General features: G+C 35.3%; 1 protein-coding gene across 8 annotated transcripts in view; it reads right to left on the reverse strand.

The window, feature by feature from the left end:
- INPP4B (inositol polyphosphate-4-phosphatase type II B) overlaps window positions 1-25,924 on the reverse strand; it is an 822,790-nt gene that overhangs the window by 191,535 nt on the left and 605,331 nt on the right. For all 8 annotated transcript variants that reach the window (XM_005555983.5, XM_045391863.3, XM_065545524.2 and 5 more), the window contains one exon: window positions 17,253-17,400. In XM_005555983.5, the coding sequence (XP_005556040.1) occupies window positions 17,253-17,400 (148 nt within the window). The remainder of the gene's footprint in view (window positions 1-17,252; window positions 17,401-25,924) is intronic.

Raw genomic sequence — 25,924 nt, forward strand, 5'->3', positions numbered from 1 at the left:
ATGTCAGCTATTATTCTGAGCACTTCACAAAAATTCACTCATTTGCCATTCATGACAATTCATTGAAATAGGCACAATGATTATCATTCTCATTTTAGAAAGGAGAAGTTAACCAGAGATGTCAAGTGACTCACTCCTGGTCACCCACCTAGTGACTGGCAGAGCTGGCATTAAGTCCAGGCAGTTTGCTAAGACTGTCATAAAAAAATATCATGGACTTGGTAGCTTAAACAATAGAAATTTATTTTCACAGAATTCTAGGGGCTAGAAGTCCAAGATCAAGGTGTTAGCAGGTTTGGTTTGTTCTGCAACCCCTCTCATTGGCTTGCAGATGACAACCTCTTCACTATATTCACACTATATCTTTCCCCTGTGTACATATACTCCCTGGTGTTTCCCTGTGTACCCAAATTTTCTCCTATATGAACATGAGTCAGATTGGATTAGGGCCCACCATAATGGCCTCTCTTTAACCTAATCACCTGTTTGAAGACCCTGTCTCCAATATAGTCATATTCTGTAGTATTGGGGCTAGGGCTTCCACATGTGAATTTGGCAGGGGCAAGGTACAATTCAGCCCAAAACAGAGGTCATGCTTTAAACTGCTATGCTGTGTGGACTCTCTATTAGAAACATAACACAATCCCTCTCCCACTAGAAACCTTAGCAGAGAACATCTATCTTGACATTACCAATCTGAGGAACACACAAAACAAAACAAACACCAAATTTCTATCTTGCCCACAAGGATAGAGTAGAACGTGTGATGCCAGTCTTTTCGTTTTTCACATTAAATTCCAATGGGCCATAAGAAAGGAGGGTTTTTTTTTGTTTTTTTTGTTTGTTTGTTTTTTTGGTTTTTTTTTTTGATGTTACTATAGCTCTTTTTAAATAAATTACAGATGCTATTTACGATCAGTCTTGTCCAGTAGAACTCTTCATGATGTTGGAAATGTTCTGTATCTGTGCTACCTAGTATGATAGGTACTAGCCACACGTAGCTGTTTGGTCCTTGAAATGTAAGCAGGTGAAGGAGAAACTAAATGTTTCATTTTATTTCATTTTTTAAAAATGTAAATAAGTTTAAATAGTTACATGTGGCAAGTGACTATGGTATGGGCTAGCTCGGTTCTAGATGCTTCAACTAAGCGTCAATGAGGTCCTTTCCTTCTAAACCTGGTGCTTACCCACTATTTCTGTTCTTGTTTTTATTTTTGTTTTTTCTGAAACGGAGCCTCACTCTGTCACCCAGACTGGAGGGCAATGGCAAGATCTTGCCTCACTGCAACCTCCACCTCGCTGCAAACTCCGCCTCCCGGGCTCAAGCCATTCTCCCGCCTCAGCCTCCCAAGTAGCTAGGATTACAGGTGGATGCCACCACGCCCAGCTAATTTTTGTAGTTTTAGTAGAGACAAGGTTTCACCATGTAGGCCAGGCTGGTCTTGAATTCCTGGCCTCAGATGATTCGCCTGCCTCGGTCTCCCAAAGTACCAGGATTACAGGCAAAAACCACCGTGCCCAGCCCTTACCCACTATTTCTTACACCCATGAATTATACTTATCTGTTCAGTTATGCTGGCCAGAATGCTTGAGTCATCCTTGACACTTACCTTCTAAATGTAATCTATCACCAAGTTCTGTTGATTTAGTTCCTTACAAAAGCTGAAATTTATGTACATGACTACCCTGGTCTAGGCCACCATCATCATAAGCCTAGGCACCTATAGTATCTCCTAACTTGTTTTTCCCTCCACACTTTTCTCCCATTTTCTAAATGTAATCACGTTGCCCTGTGCTAACAATTTCAATTGTTCTTAGGGAAAATATATTATTGAGTGCTTATTATATGTTAGGTATTGTGCTAAATTCCAGGTATAATACAAATAACAAAATTGAGGAATTATTTTTATGTTGCTCAGCAGCTCCTAACTAATCTGAAGCCTGAGTATTACTCCAAAGTCAGTGTCTCAGCTTCAAACACACCAGCTTTCTGGACAGACGGCATGCCCTGCCTGCTCTTCTGTCCATTGGGAATTCGTGGCATAGTGTCGTCAGTATATCTAAGAAATGTGCTGGGTTTGTAAGCCAGAGGAGACTAAAACAAATCACAGACTCAGATTTGTATCTGAGACAGAACCAACTTTCAGTTGAAATACAAAAGAACTATCATAGTAGCTCTGATACATTGTTTCACCATGTATATGATTAACATAAATGTTAAGCATGGTTTCCACATATTAAAGGCATATGAATCTGTGAACAGATTTTTTTTTATCAATAGTTTATTTTAAACCTTGCAATAACCATGTGCATATAGTATTTAGTCCCTTTTTTACAGCGAAGGAAACTGAAAATTAGAGTGGCTAGGTAAATTGGGCCATGTCATATAGCTAGTAAGTGGTTTTGGGGCGGCCAGATTTCACACATATATGTTCATATGTTCCACACATATGTGCATGCACACACACACACCCTATAGTCTTAAGTGCTAGACTCTCTTGATCACTCAGTATAGTAGCTCTGCCAGACAAATGATAGTGGTATAACCAAAAAATAAAATAAAAATCTGGAAATTGAGAGACGAAATAGTGTTCTAGAAATTTTAACTATGTGCCAAGTAGTAGATATATATTTTGAATGAGTTTTATATCTATTCTCATTCTGTACTTTTGTCATTTCCATACACTTTTCCCTCCTCCATTCACTTGAAATACAAAAATCTTGGCACAATTGGAAAAAAAATGTGCTTCTGAATGAGTTTTGCCTTATTCTTTCCCCTGGGGATATTTTAATACCCAAATAGAAGAATAAAAGATATATTTCTATCACCAGCTTGGTGACACTAAGTGCTCTACAGGACCTCTCATTAAGTGATACCAAGAATCCATAACAATGAACTTAATGACACACAGCATCTGCCCTCAATACTAGGAGTTGGTAGGGCAAATATGCTTTACATGATGAATATTATACCACATGGTATTCTAATTGTGCATCAACATTGCATAAAGAGGAATGAACAGAAGAAATAATATTAACCAGGTGTAAGTCAATGGTAGAGTCCTGATGTGATATTTTTAATGCATTTTTTTTTTTTTTGGATCCTCAGTTCTTTGTTCTTAGAGACAGCAAGCAAGAAAGAGAAAGAGAAAGAGACAGAAAACTACAAAAACATCTATGAAGTTTATTTGATACACATTAGATTAAACAGAGTAGTTGCTCCCTATTGCTTTTCCCACTAATCAATGTTTCTTTAAAGTCAGTAAAGATTTTCACTGTGCATTTGTTTTACCTAAGTATTCAAACGTCAACAGACATCCCAAAAGGCATGTGCTTCAGCCATGCCAAAAAAAATCAAGACACAAAGTGAGGCTGGAGAAATAGCTAGATATAAAATCATGCCTACCTGGTAGGCCAAGTGAAGGGGAACCCTTGTCTGATGATAAACATATTTTGACAAAATACATAAATTAAATCTTAGAATGTCAAATCATGCTCAATGGAAAGTCTGGGTCACTATGTAATATAATCTTATTATCTTTTGCATAATGAAAGTGTTTTTGATATATAATTCACTTAAATAAATCTGAATGTATTTGGAGTTTTTAATATATATATTTTTAATATTTTTAAGAGGTATTCTTGAAGTGCTATCATTTTGACATAAAATGAATAATCATTTAAATTATAGTCACAAAATGTTTTAAGATATAGAATCAGAAAATAAAATATCTTCTGTCTCTCAGAACAGCTTTACTACTTAGAAAACCAATTCTACATTATACGAAAACATTTAAGTAAACATATAGAATGTGTCTCTTTAACATATTTCCTTGTGCAGCAACTAGGATTTCAAAGCTGAGATTTTAAAGACTCTTACCGGCCATCTTCTTCATATGTAATAATATAAAATGATCAAAATATAGATTTAGGATATATATATATAATTTATCATTGTTCTAAAATACAGCTCTAAAATATAGAATACAGAATATCTGATTTAGCGATAAACAAAATGTATGTTTCTCACTGACTGAAAAAATATTTTATCACCATTAATCTAGTATATGTATAACATTTGCAAACTGTGATATCCAAGATAAGGCGTGTATATTCTCTCAAATAAGTGGCCCATAAAACATTGTATTTAAAGTTTCTATGTCTCAAACTCTACTGTATTGTTTACACTAAAGTGATGGTTAATGTTAAGTGTCAGCTTGACTGAAGGATGAGAAGTCTTGTTTCTGGGTGTATCTGGGTGTTTCTGGGTGTTACCAGAAGAGATAACATTTAAGCCAGTGGACTGGGAGAGGAAGACCCACCCATACTGTGGGTGGGCACCATCCAATAGGCTGCCAAAGTGGCTAGAAAAAGCAGGCAGAAGGTAGAAGAAACTACGAGTTTCTGAGTCTTCCAGCCTTCATCTTTCTCTCATACTGGATGTTTCCTGCTCTCAAACATCAGACTTTAAGTTCTTTGGCTTTTGACTCTTGCACTTACACTAGTAGTTTGCCAGGGGCTCTTCAGCCTTTGGCCACAGACTGAAGGCTGCACTGTCAGCTTCCCTAGATTTGAGGTTTTGGGTCTGGGACTGAGCCACTGCAGCCTTCCTTGCTCCTCAATGTGCAGATGGCCTATCGTGGGACTTTACCTTGTGATCGTGTGAGTCAATTCTCCTTAATAAACTCCCTTTCATATGACAATATATCCTATTAGTTCCTGACCCTCTAGAGAACCCTGACTAATACATACACACACACACACACACACACACACACACACACACACACATAGAGCAATGTGTATATATATATAGCAATTTATATATTTTTTAATATTCTATTTATTTTATTTAATATTCTATTTATTTTATTTTATTTAATATTTCATTTATTTTATATATAGCAATTTATAAATTTATATATATATATAGCAATTTAAGAAAGGCTTTAAGTTCATTGTTTGGAATATTCGTATCCTTTCCTCTAAAGTCCTTGCATTATATGCTAGAAAGATCCTCCCACCTCCTTCCCATTTATTGAGTTAATGATGAGACTTCTATATAGGAATGAAAAGGGGCAGGAGAAAAAGAGAAAAAAAAATATGACATAGATCAAATTAATTTTCTCCTGGGAACTTTTATTGGTTATGAGGTTCATTTCCACTGAAATATTTCTAAGTGTTACTTTAAAATATTTTGTGCTCATGATAGGTTTTCCAACACTATTTGAGGCCTAGGAATTTACACTTTTTTGATAAAGCCAATATTTTGTGGGCACCACAGTCTCTCATCTGAACATGTAAAGGTACACATGATATAACAAAACATTTGTAGCTGTCATGAAGCTTAAGTTATACATGTACCATAATTTTATCTAGTAACCAACGTATTTCAATGTAGACTGAGCAGAGCAAACCTTTCAAGCAGTACAAAATTTGAAGAAAATACTCAACATAAACAAAATATATGGCAACGTTAAAGCATACCGTAAAAATTTTAGTGATAGTTTAGCAAGACCTACGTAGCTTGTCGGCACTCAACCCAAGCTTGAAGGACTGTAAAGTTTGAAGCACTGTGAATACAAACAAACGCACTCACATATAAGCACGTACACACAGACCTTAAATAAACATAGGCTCTCTATGCTGTTTTCAACATGTTGCTCTCTTCCTTCCACTGTAATTACTCCACAATAAACCAGCTGCCATTTCCCCCATCTCTCATTTATGCTAGATCAAAGAGGTTGTTTTTTAATAGTCCCTTACATATCATGATTATGGAATAATTTATTAAACTTCTGAAAACAAAGATGTTATATTGAGTATGTTAGAGCTAATATTATTTGCCCACTCTTCCCTTCCCAACAGATAATTCCAGTATACTTCTTAGGAGGTTAAATATCAAAGCTGTCACCAGAAAACTCCTACTGTAAATCTGCATTTTATAACATTTTCAATCAGATTGTGTGTGCCTGCAACATGAGTCATGAATTCTAATGAAAAGAGTAAAGTTGTAGACAGAAAAACCATTAGTAGATTGTTGCATTATTATAGGGAAGAAATGATACAGTTTAATAAGAGCATGGGGAACAGCAGATATAAAAATTAAATGGGCTTGGGATAAACTGTGGAATTAGAATCATCAGAAATTGACACTTAAAGTAGAATGTGGTTAAATGTAGTCAAATAAAAACAAAAGGACATGTTCTACACTCCTGCACTGAACTGTTGGGTAGGCAGAGGGTAGTATTATGGACTGAGATAGGAACTAATTGAGGAAGAATGAATTTGAAAGGAAAAAGATAAGTTAAGTTTTAGACATGTTGAGTTGGAGCTAACTGCAAGACAAACAAATAGAAACATTCGGCAGGGGGTTGTGTAATAGTATCTAGAGTTCAGAATATAAATGAGAGTTGGAGGATTTAGAAAACAATAGCATGTAGGTAATGATGAACTCCATGGCAGTGGATGCGACTGATTACAAAGGGCAAATAGAGTGGGAGAGCTAGTATACTTAGAACCAAGCATGAAGAAACACCAGTCTGTAAGGGATGGATAGAAAAAGAAGAGTCTACTCTGGAGACACAGAAGGCATAGCAAGGGAGGTCACTTTACTACCAGGAGAATGTGCAGCCACAGCATCTGATGGAAGACTGTTTCCAAAATGAAGTTGAATGCTGCTGAGATGCCAAAAATATGAGGGGGTAAGGACAGCACATTGGATTTAATGATAAAGCTGTCATTGCGAGATGTTTATCATATAGCCCCTTTTAACTTCTGACAGTATAAGTAACAAAAAAAGAGATGAAGAAAGAACATTAAAAATGTTATTGGATGAAAATAATTTTAAGTTAATGAAAGTTATTACAGCTTTTTACATCTCAGGTATAGAATGCAATATATTTTCATGTATTCACGAAAAATTTGAAAAAAATTAGGCCAGTCATGGTAGCTCACACCTGTAATCCCAGCACTTTGGGAAGTCAAGGCGGGCAGATCACTTGAGGTCAGGAGTTCGAGACAAGCGTGGCCAACATGATGAAACCTTCTCTATACTAAAACAAAAATTAGCTGGGCATGGTGGTGGGCGCCTGTAATCCCAACTACCTGGGAGGCTGAGGCAGGAGAATTGCTTCAACCCGGGAGGCAGAGGTTGCAGTGAGCTGAGATCATGCCACTACACTCCAGTCTGGGCAACAGAGGGAGACTCTGTCTCAAAAAAATTAAAAAAAAAAAAAAAAGAAAGAAAAGAAGAAAAAATTAAACAGTATGTTTCAAGAAAAGCTAAATATAAAAACAGAATATATTTAAAAATTTTAAACCAAGGGTAAAAACAAAATTTCTAACATCTTCAAAAAGAAAATTTTCTGAATAACGTTTGTTCAAAGATGGAACAAAACAAAAATTAAAGACTTTCAAAAATACTAAAAATGGAAACATGCACATCAAGGTTTGTGTATGTGATCTAAGATCTACTTATCACAAATTCATGGTTTTTAAATAGTCTCTCCATTTAAACAGACAGAATAGAAATCAAAGTAGCATGCAGTCCATGTAGAAAGTCTATATTTTAAAAAAGAATGAAGATAATAAAGATAAACAGAGAAATAATTGACTGAGACAACAGGAAATGTAGAATTGATAAATCCATAAGAATTCTTTTTTAAAATGTCAATACAAATCAAACATATTACTTTTTATAAAAATATGCAAAATCTACAGGAACCAAACTATAAAAGTGCATTGGATGCAGAAAAATGTCTTCAGCAGACCATATTCTTCAATGTAAAAAATGAATATCCAAAGCTATGAGTTCTTTTGAAAGTAATTTCACTGTTGTTGTCACTGTTTAATTTTCTTAATTACTTTGGTGAAGACAGTGAGGAGACAAAAACTTGGCAGTTTTGTAAGGAGGTGAGAAAGAGATGAAAGTGCACTAAATGGCATCTCCTTTTACAACATGCTAACTAATACACTCCAAATAACTAACATGTTTACCATTTAATATTGAACTATTCTCAGAATAAAGTCAAACTTTCTAAGTACAATAGAAAAAATACACATTCAATTTTATAATAAAAATAAAATTTTAAATATACAATTAGAGATAATATTTGAAAAATATGTATCATGAAATATATACTGAATATATACTAAATATATAAGTAGTTCTTGTAAATCAAAAGGAAAAATAGGAATATCCCAGTTTCCACATAAGCATTTATGTGTACTTGTGTGTATATTTGTAATAAATATATAGATAAATGTTCAACCACACAGGCAATCAAAAACTATCAGTTTAAAAAGTAATAAGGGTTTAAGTTCTGCCTATGTAATTGATGGAGGTAAAATTGACAAACCTTTTGGAGACAAACTGAAATGTAAAACCAAGGCCCTAAAATACATACACACTTTGTCTCCATAATTTAACTTATTGTATTTAAACCTAAAGGACACTGAAGATGTGCACAAATACGTATTTATACAGTTTTCTACATTTAAATTATTTATATAATATGTATAATGTATATTGATGTACAATATAAATTTAAGCAACAATTTATATTTCCCTTATGGAGCAATTCTATGACAGGACATTAAATAATCATTACAAATCATACTGTAGGGAGCCATTTGTGAAGGATGTTAAAATATACGTGATACACGGTGAAAAATAAGGTTACAAAATGAAGCATAGTGTAATTTTCAATAAAGCATTTAGATTCCTATATAGAATATGCAGCACTATCAATACATGAACTATATAAGGCTTTGACAACAGTGCCTTATTCAACATGATAGATAAGCCATCCTGTGGTACTGATTGTGGAAGGTGGTAGGTAGACGAATACCGCCCTGCTTCCCACATGGCCATTGAATGGTGTATAAGAAATCTAAAAGATTATATACATCCCATTGAAGACTTACAGAAGTCCTGAAAATGCCAATTTTTTGGTAGAAGTATATGATCAGGACCAAGCAACCCCCAAGTGCAGGCACTTCAAAGATCGGATGCAAGGAAGTACCAATAGAGATGCCAGAATATCACTCAAAAGCCAGATGAAGCTAATGGCATCTCCATGATTATCAGTCATCCCATAATAGAAATCCCTAGGCATCCAAAGGATACTGCAAGGAATCAAGAACCCCTTTGTTCCTGATGCTACGAAGAGACAGTAAGCCAATCTCATTTATCTATATAGTTTTAGAGGATAGGGAAGAAGGAAATTATAATTCTAAAGGACTGCTGATTTTTCTGAAAAGATAGAGTCATCCAAACTTTTTAAACCAAGCCTGAGGGGAAGCTAAATTTTAAATAGACTTTGATATTTAGATGGAAAGTAAGCTATTTAAACTAGAAGAAACCAAGGTACCACTAACTGGCAAGTCTAAATAGCCTAGGCTACTTGTAAGTGTTCGTGTATTCATTTTATTTTTCTGTGAAACAAGTTACTACTCTAAATCCATCACCAAGAAATAACCATTGTTCATATGTTAGTATACTTCCTTCGAGTCTTTTTATGTATTAAATTAAAATATTTTTAACTGATTAGCAGCCTACAGTTTTATTTAACATTACATAAATAATCACAGATGTATGCATAATATAACTCAGATGTGCAGGAAAAATTAAGGATGATAACAGAGAGTGATGGTCACAGGAAACAAACCTCTTGTGCCGCAGCGAGGCTCATGAAGATGACAGTAGACATAGAAAATAAAAACAAGGCTGGGTGTGGTAGCTCACACCTGTAATCCCAGCACTTCGGGAGGCCGAGGCAGGCAGATCACCTGAGGTAGGGAGTTTGAGAACAGCCCGACCAACATGGAGAAACTCCATCTCTACTAAAAATACAAAATTAGCCGCACATGGTGGTGCACGCCTGTAATTCCAGCTACTCGGGAGGCTGAGGTAGGAGAACCACTTGAACCCAGGAGGCGAGGTTGCAGAGGTTGCAGTGAGCCGAGATCATGCCATTGCACCCCAGCCTGGGCAACAAGAGTGAAACTCCACCTCAAACAAAAAAAAAAAGAAAAAGAAAAAGAAAAAAGAAAAACAAAATTGCCTTTCTTGGTGTGGATTTGAAGTTATTTTATCTTTTCTCTTTCATAAATTTTCTATATTTTTACTATTTCGCATAGTGAGCATGTATTATTTTCATGGCAAAACCTCAGTATATATTTTACGTATCTGTAACTGTGGCTGCAGGAGCAAAGAATGAGAAAATTACTAAGCCCCCATACGAGCCTTTCTTCACAGCAGTAAACAACTTGAGTGATATCTAACATTTCCTCCTTGTGAATTTTTTGGAACTAAACCATAATATTAAAAAAGTATAGTGTTACGAGAACACTTCACTGCCAATTCAAAAACTGCTATGTATCAAACTTGAACTCAGAAGGTGTTAATGCTCAGGCCAATCGAAGGGAGCTCCCAAAGGATTGAAAGTCTATCACAACTCTGAGATTTTGTGTATGTACCATCTCAAATTTAATAAAAACAGTTCATGTTGAGTCCAAATGTCACACTAACTGTGAGACTAAGAGACTAATAGCAAGTGTGTTTTTAGATGGCAGCTGCAGGCAAGACAGACCCTGTGTGCAAGTGATGGAAAAGTAGCTGCTGCGCCGTTACGTCTTTGCCAACAACATTTCCATTCAATGTCAGGATTGGCTGCAAAGAATAACCTCCTCCATTCTGCTCTATTATACATATGTGTATGCTTTAGACAACTAAGCGAACAGTAGACATACATGATTTCTGCAAACAAGACTCACACGGACTTACGCTTTCAGGTATACACCAACTTTAGATGTATGAAAGTTAATAATATACTTTAAGATTATGAGTGGGATTTCATTCTCGCTGATTTAAAAAAAAATTATGAAACCTCTAATAATACCTTGTTTTTAATACATAGTTTGACTATATATAGAGACATTTCTATATAATATATTCTTAATAGTATTCCTTTGCTATTTGCCTTCACAAATCCACAGTAAAAAATTAAAAAATCTTTATCTGTGAGTTGAAAAAACTGATCTCAATCATAGGAGGCTTTTAAATTCTCCATTTTCCACTCCCTTGGAAAAGTAGAGACTGTTACGTAAGCAAATATTCAAATAATTGTCTAAACACTTCTATAGAGAGATGGCAACACACCAACTCACAACTGTTTACTCTGTTCATCAGCTTATACATAAATGTTTCAAATTGGGATAAAAAAAGAGGTAAAGGGTCAATTTATTATACAAAAGTATAGGATTTTTAAAATCCTGACTTCATGGAAGTCAAGGATTCACTATGGTTGCAAATTCATCATCTTGGTAATTAAAGACAGGCCTGCTTTTGTCAATAAAGTTTTATTGAAACAGCTACAATTAATCATGCACATATTGTCTATGAGTGCTTCTGTGTTACAATGGCAGAGCTAAGTAGTAAGGACAGAGATCATATGCCTTGCAAAGACAAAAATATTTACTATCTTGCCCTTTAAGTAAAAGTTTTTGCTTACCCCTCAGGTAGGGCATGAATGAGTTCATATTGTATTTACTAATATTTTGTTAAAAATAATATATTTTACATATATATTTACTGTGCTTTACTGTGCTTAGCTTTATTGCTCTTTACAGATACTGTGTTTTTTTGTTTGTTTTTACAAATTGAAGATTGGTGGCAATCCTTCGTGAAGGTCTACCAGCTCCATTTTTCCAACAGCATGTGCTTACTTCCTGTTTCTGTGTCACATTTTAGAATTGTTGCAGTGTTTTCAATGTTTTCATTATTATATCAGTCATGGTGACCTGTGATCAGTGGTCTTTGATATTATTATTGTAATTGTTTTGGGGTGCCATGAACCACACCCAGAAGACGGTTAACTTAGTCAATAAATGTTGTGTGTTCAGACTGCTCCAACTGGTCACACATTCCACCATCTCCCTCCCTCTTCTCCTTGGGCCTCACTATTTCATGAAACACAAAAATACAAAAGTTAGGCCAATCTATAACCCTGCAATGGCCTCTCAGTGTTCATGAAAAAGAGTTACATGTCTCACACTTTAGATCAAAAGCTAGAAATGATTAAGCTAAGTGAGGAAGACATGTCAAAAGTCAAGAAAGGCTGAAAGTTAGGCCTCTTGTGCCAAACAGCCAAGTTGTGAATGCAAATAAAAAGCTTTTGAAGGAAATTAAAATTGCTACTCCAGCGAATACACAAATAATAAGAAAGCAAAACAGCCTTATTGCTGATGTGGAGAAAGTTACAGTTTTCTGGATAGATCAAACCAGTCACAACATTCCCTTAAGCCAAATTCTAATCCAGAGCAAAGTCCAAAGAGAGTTACTTCAATTCTATAAAGGCTGAGAGAGGTGAGTAAGCCAACGAAGAGAATTTGAAGCTGACAGACATTGGTTCACGAAGTTTAAGGAAAGAAGCTCTCTTCATAACATAAAAGTACAAGGTGAAGCAGCAAGCACTGATGGAGGATCTGCAGCAACTTATCCAGAAGATCTAGCTAAGATCATTGATGGCGGTGGCTATCACTGATGAATGTGGTCTGGAACTGAATGCACAATACTTCTCAGGTATGCCTGTGTGTGTGTGTGTGTGTGTGTGTGTGTGTGTGTGTGTGTGTGTACTCCCACAGGTCCTATACAGAACAATAAATCAAAAGGACTTAGACACAGTTTGTATCTGCTACTCATTGGTTTACTACTCTTCACCAAAAAATGTTACAACTTAGTTAATATTTATGTTAAAATTTCAGATAATAGTTATTTAGTTTCCTTAGCAATGCAAATGACTATAATACAAGGTTTCTCAGGCAATACTTTTGTCTTTATGGATTAAAAAAAGACAAGCAAAATTTTTGCTTAGTGGTTCTTCCAGTTTGGATTTCCAAGCATGTAAATGAATGGTCTGCACTCTTTGCAACTATTGAAATGTAATGGTACTAAGGCACCTGTCATTTTCATTAAACAAGGCAAGAGTCTATCTGAATTGTGGGACTGGGAGGGAAGTTGGTACAAATAAAACACTTTCTGGGATCTGAGTAAAGGTAGTGGAAGAGAAGCTGAGAAAAAAACCTCAGAGTAAAGCTTCCCCTGGAGATTACACGAAGAAGAATGCCTCGAATTCTTTTATAGGACAATTTCCCATTCTTAACATGCCTAATTTTTACATTATGGTACATTAATTTTATATCATCATATAATTTAATTTTTGTACTATATTACAAATATAATTCTTAAACTATTTTCTCAGTTGGATAGGATATATCTTCAAGTAGGATTTTCAAGAATGTTTTGTGTATAATGGTTTCTGAGTTCTTGTATATGTCAGTACATCTCGCTTCATCCATAAAAAATTTATAACCTAACCCTATATAATAATGTAAAGCCACAGCCTTTTTCTCTCAGAAATCAGTAGATACTGTTCCATCGGGTTCTACAGGGAAGTATAATGCTAGCCTGATTTTAGCATGTAAAAGTAAAAACAAAACTGTAGACTCAGTAATTTTTTTAATGCTTTTTGTCAAGTTTTTTGCACTAACTCTTCTTCTCCAAGAACACTTAAAATTATTTAGTAATGTCCAGCTCTTTGTCTTGCACATCTAACATCTTCTCTCTCATCCATCTGAACCTTTTTTTCAACTTTCCTTAGCATTTAGGAAGAGCTTATTGTGTTTGTCTTCCACATTACAGACATGATGTCTTAGTGTTAAATCTTTTCTGCTGGCTCTGTGGATTTAATGTGGACACTGCATTTTAAAATTTCATTATTTAGTGCATTACACTTTTCTTCATGACCTTTTTTCTTTAGATGGTTCCCTTTGTATAGATTTCTTATTCTGTTTTACAGTAACTATATCTTCTTACACTCCACTGAGACAGCTGGCCAATTTTCCTACAAGCTTTTCCTATTTCCCCTTTGAGTCTCCAGGATGAATTTTGAGAATCTCCTTTTCAATATAAAATTTAAAACATTCATTGTTGAATTTCTAAATAAATTCTAATGATAGGAGATTTATACAGAAAAGGTATTGGAGAAAGGCAAAAGTATACAGCCTGGCCATCACAGACCCTGGTGAGTTTTTGGAATCTATCAGGTTTCTATATCTTTTGTTTTTGTAGAATTAAAATGTAATTTTCTTCTCTGAACAATTCCAGTTTCTAATTTTGTCTCTGGCAATGGAGCTTCATATTGGGAGGCGGTGTTTATTCATCCTTCCCAAAACTGCCCACCAGCCCCTTCTATGTGTTAGCAAATGTTTTGCTGTGAACCATATGGAAATAACAAAAGAGATACAGAGAAAGTCATAAAGAGAATAGGGTAGGTGGATAATACTTTGATGTGTTAAAATAACAACAGTAATGACAGTGGCTATGACTACCAAAATTCAATAGCTTATTAGTTTCTTTCTCCTAATTCCCTACTTGTTCTTTCTCCCTTGATTTGCTATCAATGAATGCAGACAGAAGGATATTAGTGAGAATAGAAGTGGACTTTGAAGATAGCACTGTGGAGGACTCAAAAGTAGCAGACAAGCATTAGAAAGACAGCTGCTCATCCTTTAAGAGGTTTCTAAACTGAAGACAAAAGACAGGGTCACAAGACGATTTTCAAATTCAAATAGGATTACTCTTTCTTTTCCTAGCTTGTTGAATTTTTTTAATGAAGTGGTGTTAATGATCCATCAACTAAGGTTTTCAACTCAAAAATATTAGGCTAAAATTGGTTATTATGTTAAATACTATATATAGTATAATAATAAATGCTATGTTAATGAATATAAGTTAATGAATTTCAGTGTTTTATGACATGTCTTATTTATTTATTTATTTATTTATTTATTTATTTATTTTTTTATTTGAGACAGAGTCTCACCCTGTCGCCCAGGCTGGAGTGCAGTGGTGTGATCTCAGCTCACTGCAAGCTCCGCCTCCTGGGTTCACGCCATTCTCCCACCTCAGCCTCCTGAGTAGCTGGGACTACAGGTGCCCGCCGCCACACCTGGTAATTTTGTTTCTGTATTTTTAGTAGAGACGAGGTTTCACCACGTTAGCCAGGATGGTCTCAATCTCTTAACCTAGTGATCTGCCTGCCTCGGCCTCCCAAAGTGCTGGGATTACAGGCGTGAGCCACCATGCCTGGCCGACATGTCATTATTTTATATTGTCTATGTCTTCAAAGACATTTTATTTCATTTATCTTATGTTTTATTGCTATATCATAGTTGTATATATTTTGGGGGTACATGTGATATTTTGATACTTGTATATGATGTGTAGGTCAGAGTAACTAGGATATTCATCACCTCAAAAATTTATCTTTTCTTTGTGTGGTGAACATTACAATTCTTCTAAGTATTTGGAATTACAGAATAAATTATTGTTAACTGTAATTAGAAATTTAGTTTTGGCTACATTAGATGTAGCTATTCTGGAGCCATTTAAAGGGTAAGCCCTAGTTCTAAATTCTTAAGTCTGCTTCATGTGTCAACTCTTCTTCTGTGTTTCTCAGGTCCTGCCTGTAATCTCATGCTTGTCTACTGAGAGTCTTTCCTTATTCTGCATAACTCCTGTGAGGACTAGCTACCGTCTTCAACCCCTCAGGATAAAAAGGTGATCATTACATGGCTCTAGTAGGAGTGATTCTTGGTGTCCAGTGGTCTAGAACGCAATCATGTTGGGGATAATGACTTCTAAAATCCAAACTCCTTGTGCTTCTACTGTAATATATAAGCTTGCTTTATGCTTCCAGGTAATGTGTTTTGTCTATTGCCTACTGTCACTATGTCTGTTAGGTAGGGATAATGCTGAAAACCCATTTCAGAATAACTTGGCTGCTGCTTCTTGCAGTTGGCTCTTACGTAGTGCGCTTAGATTCCTGAGCATGCCATAGCTTCTCTTTGCCTGAGTCAATACGTGTTGTCTGATTTCTCTGACTTTATGATCCTCACTCTGCTACTCTCAAATATTCACCTTTCTGTCTCATTTTTAGTGTTTATTTCCCTAGATGCAGATCACATTTTAATAATCCAGTTCCCTAATTTCCCTGAAATTGGGGTTCTGTTTTCGTATTCATGCAGTCATGCCTACCCTAACCAATTTTGTTAACAGTTGCCAATTTGACCTGCCCTGTCTATGGTGTCCTCACTGGCTTAGGTTAATATGGAATCCCTGGGGACTTCAGAGTCTACCAAAAGAGTACAGTACTATTAAATAAATATGTGCACTAATGTGAGCATAAGGCAGGAACCCAAATGCTAGAAATTTCACACTCTGCTGTAGATTTCAGCAATTATAAAATGTTAACTTTTTTAAAGTTGCTAATTTAATGAGATTTAGAATCTTAACAGGATTTTATATAATGTAGCATTCAGCATTTTTAATGTTATTACAGGTTTGTTTAAAAGGCAGAGAAACAAATTGATTAGTCATGGTCCAGAGATACTTTTAACAAGCAATAAGCTCTCAAATCCCTCTACCTTATTATAGCAACTGATTTAATTTTGTTGTACAATACTGTCTATTAGCATAGCATGTTTTATTCAGTCATCTCCAGTCGTTTTTAGACTAATAAATTTCTGAAAGCCTTACTACAAATGAGAAGTCCAAAGGTGAGTCAAATAGGAATTATTTCCAGAAACAGCAACCATAAGCAGTTGAGGAAAAGACACAAGAATTATTACAAGATCAAAGTTCAAATTATTGGCTAGATACCAAGGTATCCAAGAAATATAGCTCAAACCACAAATGAAAGTAACATATGTAATGTTAAATTTTCTAGTAGCCATATTTTAAAAGTTTAAATAAAAAAAGCAGATGAGGTTAACTTTAGTAATATATTTTATAAAACCCCAATATATCCAAGTTAACATTTTGTTATTAAATCATCTGCAAGCGTGTGCTAAGAATTAAAGATCTGGTGTGTATCTTACAGTGATAGAACATTTCATTTTGGATTAGTCATATCTCAAGTAATCGATAGTTACATAGGACTAGTGGCCACCATAGTATACAGTTCAGGTCTAGATTTTTACGTCATCATTATGCCTTTAGAAAAAATATTCTAGAGAAAAAATAATAATTGATAAGTATGTGAGGTAATAAAAATGTTAACTGGGTTCGATTTAGCTATTTCACAACACATACATATTTCAAAACGTTGCAGATTATAATTTGTCAATTAAAAATTTTTAATGATATAAAATAATTAATATGAGAGACAACAGTTATTTTCTCTTACCTGCACAAATCTTCTTTAATGTGAAGGGAAATCAATTCCTTAGGAATATGAAAGGAAAGAATGCTCTCTGACATTTGCTCTCGAATTCGCATCCACTTATTGTCAGATGTGGGAAATCTATATAATTTACATACTGGGTTCTTTAACACTGGAAAAAAAAGAAAAAAATCATAGTTAAATTCTAAGCAAACGCATGTCAGGCGAAGCCCAATTAACAAAACCATTAGTCAAGGTAACACTTTTGTTATTCATTTGATCCAAAATTTCTTTTTAATCAAAATCCATTAGCGTATCTGCATTTCTAAGAATTTTATTTTGACATTTTTTTCAGTAGCTTCTGAGACATATAATCTTTGTTAAATTAAAAGAAAAAATATACATCAGACTCCAAATCATAAATGTGGCTACTGTGGCTTTCTAATTTATTACCTATTGACTCTTGTCTTCTTCTAAAGTTTTATAAAGTGTATGTGTCTACAAATATACATTAAAGCATAAATATGTACACCTAATATACACTTTGAACAAATATATTTCTGAATTTCTTCTGATCACTTTTAGTCAACTTTACCTATTTACATAGTAGGTCACAAACTTATATGTTATTTTAGGAGTTACAAAAGGTCTTACTAAATGTTATTTCTTACATGTCAGAAAGGTTCACTCTTTTGTCTTAAAATCTGTTAAAATTCAAATACCAAGCATACTTTAGTACCAATGAGTCAATAACACACTTTCCTGAAACCACATATTATCAGAAGCAAGGCAGAGGGACTGTGAAGAAACCGTATTTAGTATGTAGGGGAAAGTAACAAAGTCATGTAACTAAGAATTTTTTTTAAAGATTCAGAAAAAGCATATAGGATTAGATATTATGATAACATTCGATACTTATTAGTGAAGCCAGTACTCACACCACATTTTCAAACCATTGGGGGAGAATTTCATTTCCATTGCTCTTCAGCAATGAATGCCTATGTCACACTTACTTACACACCAAAGCTTAGCGGGCAATAAAATATCAAGTCAGTCACCAGTCAAGAATCTATGATTAGTTGACTTCAGTTTAAATAAAGCTAATTAAAAACATTATTTGATATTGAAGCAGAGGGCTTTAAATAATATTGAACATGGTATGTGGGCTAGATCTCCTCAATGTACAGGGAAAAATTCTTTTCAAAATTTTACAGTTTGTAAGAACACCGTATTTCATTCGCTACTTGGGTAAACATATATATTTTTGAACACTGAAATGAGGATCTATTCATCCATTCCTCTGCAATCATCCATTCTCAAAGGTACACTCGGGACATGATCATTATCAAAACTAGTACCATAATGGAAACTTTGATTTCGAACATCCCGTTCTTCAACCACCAGATTCAAAACTTCTAGTACACTTACAATACCTCCTGCCAAGAATTAGAGTGCTCACTTTTCAACAGCACCAACAGAAGCCAGAAGAAAGTACACTATTTCTAGCATGTTGAGAGAAAATACTGCATTTTAAAATCTAGAGTGGTATGCCCCTAAAGATTATCTTTTGAATATAAGCACAATATTTAAATGTTGTCAATTTGGTTCTTTACAGAATACATACTTAGAGTTTATTATCTTTACTTTCTTTTTCCTGAAATATAAGGACTTACAGCCGATTAAGAAAAGAAAAAGTTTTATTCATTTGTGAAGTGACAGTGTTTCAAAGATATAAGAATTTGATTACTCCTTCTATTACAGTATCTCTGGAATAGGAAGAGAAAAAATATGTACTAAATTCGTTATGGTGTCCATATACCAAATATGGGATCTCATGAATTCCCAATATACCTAACATGGTTAGGAATATGCATGCATCATTTTATGGTAAGACAAACTTCAGTCCTTAAAATGGCCAAATTGTTTCTTATTTAGCAACATATATAAATATTTAGTTATTTGGTTTATCTAGACTCAGTATAAGTGCTATTTTTTAACCTCTTTTTTTTTTCATGATTACATAGAACTTTTGTATCGCCTAAAGCATGGTTAAAAATCCTTGGATTTTGCTTGCCTTTTATATATACATCAATAATAATTTTTTAGAAAAGTTGTATTTTTAATTATGTCACAAAATATAAAAGTCTTCATTTTCTCTGTTGATCTCAAAACAAATCCTTCTACTTTTAGTTTACTGTTTTCTCATATATATATTTATTTATTTTTATTTTTATTTTTTTATTTTGAGACAGGATCTCACTCCATCACCAAGGCTGGAGCTTAAGTGTGAGCTCAGTGATCTTCCTGTCTCATCCTCCCAAGTAGCTGGGACTATAGGAGCATGGTAATTTTTTTTTTTTTTTTTTTTTTTTTTTTTTGTGAAGACAGAGTTTCACCATTATTACCCAGGCTGGTCTTAAACTCCTGGACTCAAGCTATCCCCCCATTTCGGCCTCTCAAAGTGCTGAGATTACAGGTGCAAGCCACCACACCTGGCCCTATTGTTTCCATTCTAATACTCTTCAATGCACTCTGAATATAAACCTTTGTTGAAATAGATTAAGCAGAAATCAAGGGTGGTTTGATTAATGAACTCCAGAACTCTCCTGTAACTACCAGGTACACAGCATCCAAGGACTCTCTGGGAATGTTGCTATTTATAAAGAAAATACTTGGAACAATTTAAAACCCAGGCACTTTAGTCATGCAAAAAATTGCCAGTGTGGTTGCCTATTTAAATTTTGTGGTATAGGTTCTGATCCTTTGAGACTCATAGGTCTCCAAACATTAGTAGTAAATTGCATATCTTTATCATTATCTCAATGTAGGTATAATGGAATCTACTTTGCAACCCAGTTTGACCCAGCAGTGTTGCTTATTAAACACCTATCATGTCTGAAGCAAGTATCATAAAATGCAGTATATGTATGTATCATATGTATCCTATGTATCATAAAATGCAGTATAACACAGTATTATTTTTAAAATGAATAAATTGGCTCTGAACTTTAAATACCATGCAAATTTGTTGCACTGGTTACACAAAGAGCAAATAAAACGTTCTCAACTCAAAATTCTTGATGGTCTGATGGTGGGGAGGTTTTGCTATCGTCACATAAAAGAAAGGCATGGTACTCATGTGTCCAGTATTGAACAATGGGACACAAAAGATGAATGTTTTGTCAACTTAAAAAAAAAGATTATTCTCTATAGCATACACACTCTGCTCACACACACTCCAGCTGCGTAAATAAGCAAATGACTGTGAATGACTTTCATCTCTGGCTCTCCACTGGTGGCAAGTATTTATTCATGCAGGAGATGACTTGCTGTCCATACAATAGGCTTATCTCAATAACAGTAACTATGTAATACCTATTATAAGCTCTTTTTAAAGAGAGCCCTGTGTGTATTCTCATCTTCATTTTTTCACAATTGCCATACAATTGCTAAAAATACCATGTGACCGATTAAATCAAAAGAAAAGTAGTTGAGATATTTTAGACCATATCATTGTATTGTGATAACAATGTGAGTAAAGTTCTGAACTAGTCCAGATCTTGATTGACACATTCCTCTTGAGGTCCACCCCTTGAGATCTACCCCTTGAGATGAACGCATAGAAGGAAAGTAAATGGCAGATTTTTCTTTCCTTTGAAATTGCAGCACAACTCAAATTTCTATATTGTTTCTCCCAGACTGTAATAGGGACATTGAACAAGGTAGCATGCCACCTGCTTTTTCATGGGATTCAGTAATTGTGAAAGCCAAACTGCTGCAGTTCTAAATTATCCAAAGTAAGGATGCTGAGGAAATGTTCAACAAAGCCAACATGGATAAAAAAGACTGCTGCTCAAGTAACTTTGGAGCAGAGAAGATAAACCAAAGAGATACCATAGAGATGGCCTTCTCTCTGCTGTTTCTGTAAACAAAGCTATGCTAGCAATATCAGTGGGTTCACTGGACAAGAAATTTTGGAAATATAGATTCAGGGTCCAGGGGATAATCAAAAAGCTCAAACATTTATTTCACCAGGTTATCGTTTATATGTTTCTCCAGAGGAAGCTAATCTGCGATTATCTTCACATACTTTCTTGCTTCCAGTACATGATAGAAGCAGCATATTTCAATGAATCCAACTTGATTGGCTTCAGGCCATACAGATTCATTATTGTACTACACTGCAGATTCTTGTAGAGAATCTATTCATTCCATAGTTTTAATTATGTAGTTGTTTAATTAATTATTCAGCTAAATGTACCTATATTGCCTATTCTCCAAAAGCTACATTATACTTTCTAAGGATAAGTCTGTAATCCAATTAGATACTGACACATTCTCATTTGTATTTGAAAATATCTTAGACTTAAACACATAATAAATGAACGTTGGCTCTTTTAAAGATTGGATGAGCACTGAGAAACCTAAACAGAAATTACAAAAACACTATCCTTAGCATGGCTTCAGAAAAGTGAGGGTAAGAAAAACCTGAGAGAAACTCAGAAAATACAGCAAACAGATACCCTGAATCCAGCCAAACTCACGAGCTCTTGGCCAAAAATAAGAAAAACTATTACAGATGTCGTAATAAAACACACATGCATTATTTGTCTACAGTTGGTGACAACTGAATTTCACCTGTAGAATTTGGATTTTAGATCCTGGGTGGTTAGAAAAAGGACTGTCCTTAGGTCTGTTCATTGTGCTTCAGTGAGTGAAGGATACTATTTGTAAAGCTAGAAGCTAGCTCCTATGTCGTGCTGAGAAAACCAGACAACCTGTACTCTACTGCACTCATCAAGTTGTTTCTTGCCAGTATGCCTCTGGTCAAGGCATTCCATGCAAATCACAGGAACTCCCCACTTTCCTAACCATATGTAATCATCCTATAAACTTAGCTCAGCTATCGCCTCCTCCAGGAAGCCTTCTTCAGCTTATACTACCTCCCTCCCTATGTAGATGTCTCTCCTTTTTACATCACGCCGCCATTTCTATCATGGATCTTACCGACTGTACTACAGTAGTCTGTTTAGTAGTCTATGTCTCCTGCGGGAATATGAGCTTTGTGTGTGTTGGGGGGAGAGTGGTGGAGAGAGCTGTGTAGTTTTTCTGGTTCTCTTTTTTTCCTCCTGCACTTACCATAATGCCCAGTAAATAAAACATACAGAAATGCGTCTTAGATCTTACGACTCAGATGTTTCTCGTCATTACTCTCCCCATGAAGAGAGCAGGTAGGACACCACTAATTGTGGAAATTGAGAGGGGAAAATGCAAGAAGGAAGAGTATAATTAAAAGCCCCAATGCAAGAGAGAGCACAGGGACCAGAATCAGGGAAAAGATTAACCATAACTGAAAGATCCCTTCATGTTCTTCCACAAAATGTAAACTTTTTGACTATTATCACTTTCTTGCCCATATTGGTTTTCTTCTCGTTTACCTAGAGGCAGAGGAGAAGATAAATGGACTTACAAAGATAGTTGAAGCATTTAAAGTCGTCTAAGAGATGGTCCTATTCATTATTAGATAGCAAAGTTTACCCTTCCCTTTGAAGCTACTTAACATCTTAAGTTAAATATTGTATTAGCACACAGTAATGAAAACATATGGAAATTTCAAAAGAGCAAAGCCAGTGGATTGCAACACATTTGTTAAAACAGCAAAGGGCAAATAAATCTAGGGAGGAAGTAAAAAGGATCAAGGGCCAATGTTATAAACCAAGATGGCCCCAAATTTTACATACCAGAGACTTACAACCACTGAGGCAAAACCCATTTAAATCACACGGAGAAAATATATTTTGTTAATATAAAATGAATATCATCTGATATTCAACAAGGTAGTGAATTTAGTAACGCATGAATGAAAGGAAAAACAAGGAAAAACTTGGCATTTGCTTTTGGCTGGAATTCATCAGGACTCAAAATGAGTACGGTAGGGACTAGTTTTGACTATCTTAAAATATTCTGAATCATGCATTGCTTTGGATGGGGGTGGTAATGAGGAGAAAGTTATCTCAATATTTAGCTTAATTGTGTGGTATTGTGAAAGTCAATTAAAATCTATGGTGCTACATGAAGTAGACCAAACTTTATTATTATTGTTATTATTATACTCTTAAGTTCTGGGATACATGTGTAGAACATGAAGGTTTGATACATAGGTATATATGTTCCATGGTGGTTTGGTGCACCCATCAACACATCATTTATATTAGGTATTTCTCCTAATGCTATCCTTCCCCTAGACCCCACCCACTGACAGGTCCCAGTGTGTGATGTTCCCCTCCCTGTGTCCATGTGTTCTCATTGTTCAACTCCCACTTATGAGTGAGAACATGTGGTGTTTGGTTTTCCATTCCTGTGTTAGTTTGCTGAGAATGATAGCTTCCAGTTTCATCTATGTCCCTGCAAAGGACATTAACTCATCCTTTTTTATGGCTGCATAGTATTCCATGGTGTATATATGCTCCCCCCCCTTTTTTTTTTTTTTTTTTGAGACGGAGTCTCACTCTCTCTCCTAGTCTGGAGTGCAGTGGTGCAATCTCGGCTCACTGCAAGCTCTGCCTACTGGGTTCATGCCTCAGTCTCCCAAGTAGCTAGGACTACAGGTGCCCACCACCATGCCTGGCTAATTTTTTTGTTGTTGTTGTATTCTTAGTAGAGACAGTGTTTCACCATGTTAGCCAGGATGGTCTTGATCTCCTGACCTTGTGATCCACCCGCCTTGGCCTCCCATAGTGCTAGGATTACAGGTGTGAGCCACCGCACCCAGCCCACATTTTCTTTATCCAGTCTATCACTGATTGGCATTTGGGTTGATTCCAAATCTTTGCTATTGTGAACAGTGCTACAATAAACATACACGTGCATGTGTCTTTATAGTAGAATGATTTATAATTCTTTGGATATATACTCAGTAATGGGATTGCTGGATCATATGTCTGTGGGCCACATAAATGTCTTCTTTTCAGAAGTGTCTATTCATATCTTTCACCCACTTTTGGATGGGTTTTTTTTCTTGCAAATTTGTTTAAGTTCCTTGTAGATTCTGGATAGTAGCCCTTTGTCAGATGAATAAATTGCAAAAATTGTCTCCCATTCTTTAGGTTGCCTGTTCACTCTGATGATAGTTTCTTTTGTGTGCAGAAGTTCTTTAATTTAATTGGATCCCATTTGTCAATTTTGGCTTTGGTTGTCATTGCTTTTGGTGTTTTGGTCATGAAGTCTTTGTCCATGCCTATGTCCTGAATGGTATTGCCTAGATTTTCTTCCAGGGTTTTTATGGTTTTAGGTCTTATGTTTAAGTCTTTAATTCATCTTGAGTTAATTTTTGAATAAATTGTAAGGAAAAGGTCCAGTTTCAGTTTTCTACATGTGGCTAGCCAGTTTTTCCAACACCATTTATTAAATAGGGAATCCTTGCCCCATTGCCAGTATTTTACTGAGGATTTTTGCATCGATGTTCATCAGGGATATTGGCCTGAAATTTTCTTTTTTTGTTGTGTCTCTGCCAGGTTTTTGTATCAGGATGATGCTGGCCTCATAAAATGAGTTATGGAGGAGTCCCTCTTTTTCTATTGTTTGGAATCATTTCAGAAGGAATGGTACCTGCTCCTCTTTGCTTGTTTGTGTCAGGTTTGTCAAAGATCAGATGGTTCTAGACGTGTGGCATTATTTTTGAGGCCTCTGTTCTATTCCAATATATGTGTGTGTGTGTGTGTGTGTGTGTGTGTGTGTCTGTTTTGATACTGGTACCATGCTGTTTTGATTACTGTAGCCTTAGAGTATAGTTTGAAGTCAGGTAATGTGATCCTCCAGCTTTGTTCTTTTAGCTTAGGATTGCCTTTGCTATATGGGCTATTTTTTTGTTGTTCCATATGAAACTTAAAGTAGTTTTTTCTATTTCTGTGAAGAAAGTCAATGGTAACTTGATGGGGATAGCATTGAATCTACAAATTACTTTGGGCAGTATAGCCACTTTCATGATATTAATTCTTCCTATTCATGAACATAGAATGTTTTTCCATTTGTTTGTGTCATTTCTTATTTCCTCTCAACAGTGGTTTGTAGTTCTCCTTCCAGAGGTCCTTCACATCCCTTGTAAGTTGTATTCCTAGGTATTTATTCTCTTTGTAGCAATTGTGAATAGGAGTGATTTGTGAATCACTCATGATTTGGCTCTCTATTATTGGTGTATAGGAATGCTTGTGATTTTTGCACATTGATTTTGTATTCTGAGACTTTGCTGAAGTTGCTTATCAGCTTAAGGAGATTTTGGGCTAAGACGATGGGGTTTTCTAAATATATAATCATGTCATCTGCAAACAGAGATAATTCGACTTCCTCTCTTCCTATTTGAACACCCTTTATTTCTTTCTCTTGCCTGATTGTCCTGGCCAGAAATTCCAATACTATGTTGAATAAGAGTAGTGAGAAAAGGCATCCTTGACTTGTGCTGGTTTTCAAAGGGAATGCTTCCAGCTTTTGCACATTCAGTATGATATTGACTGTGGGTTTGTCATAAATAGCTCTTATTATTTTGAAATACATTCCATCAATACCTACTTTATTGAGAGTTTTTAGCATGAAGGGGTGAATTTTATTGAAGGCCTTTTCTGCATCTATTGTGATAATCATGTGGTTTTGTCATTGGTTCTGTTTATGTAATGGATTATGTTTATTGATTTGCATATGTT

The sequence above is a fragment of the Macaca fascicularis genome, chromosome 5, assembly GCF_037993035.2.
Source record: "Macaca fascicularis isolate 582-1 chromosome 5, T2T-MFA8v1.1".
Lineage (NCBI taxonomy): Eukaryota > Metazoa > Chordata > Mammalia > Primates > Cercopithecidae > Macaca > Macaca fascicularis.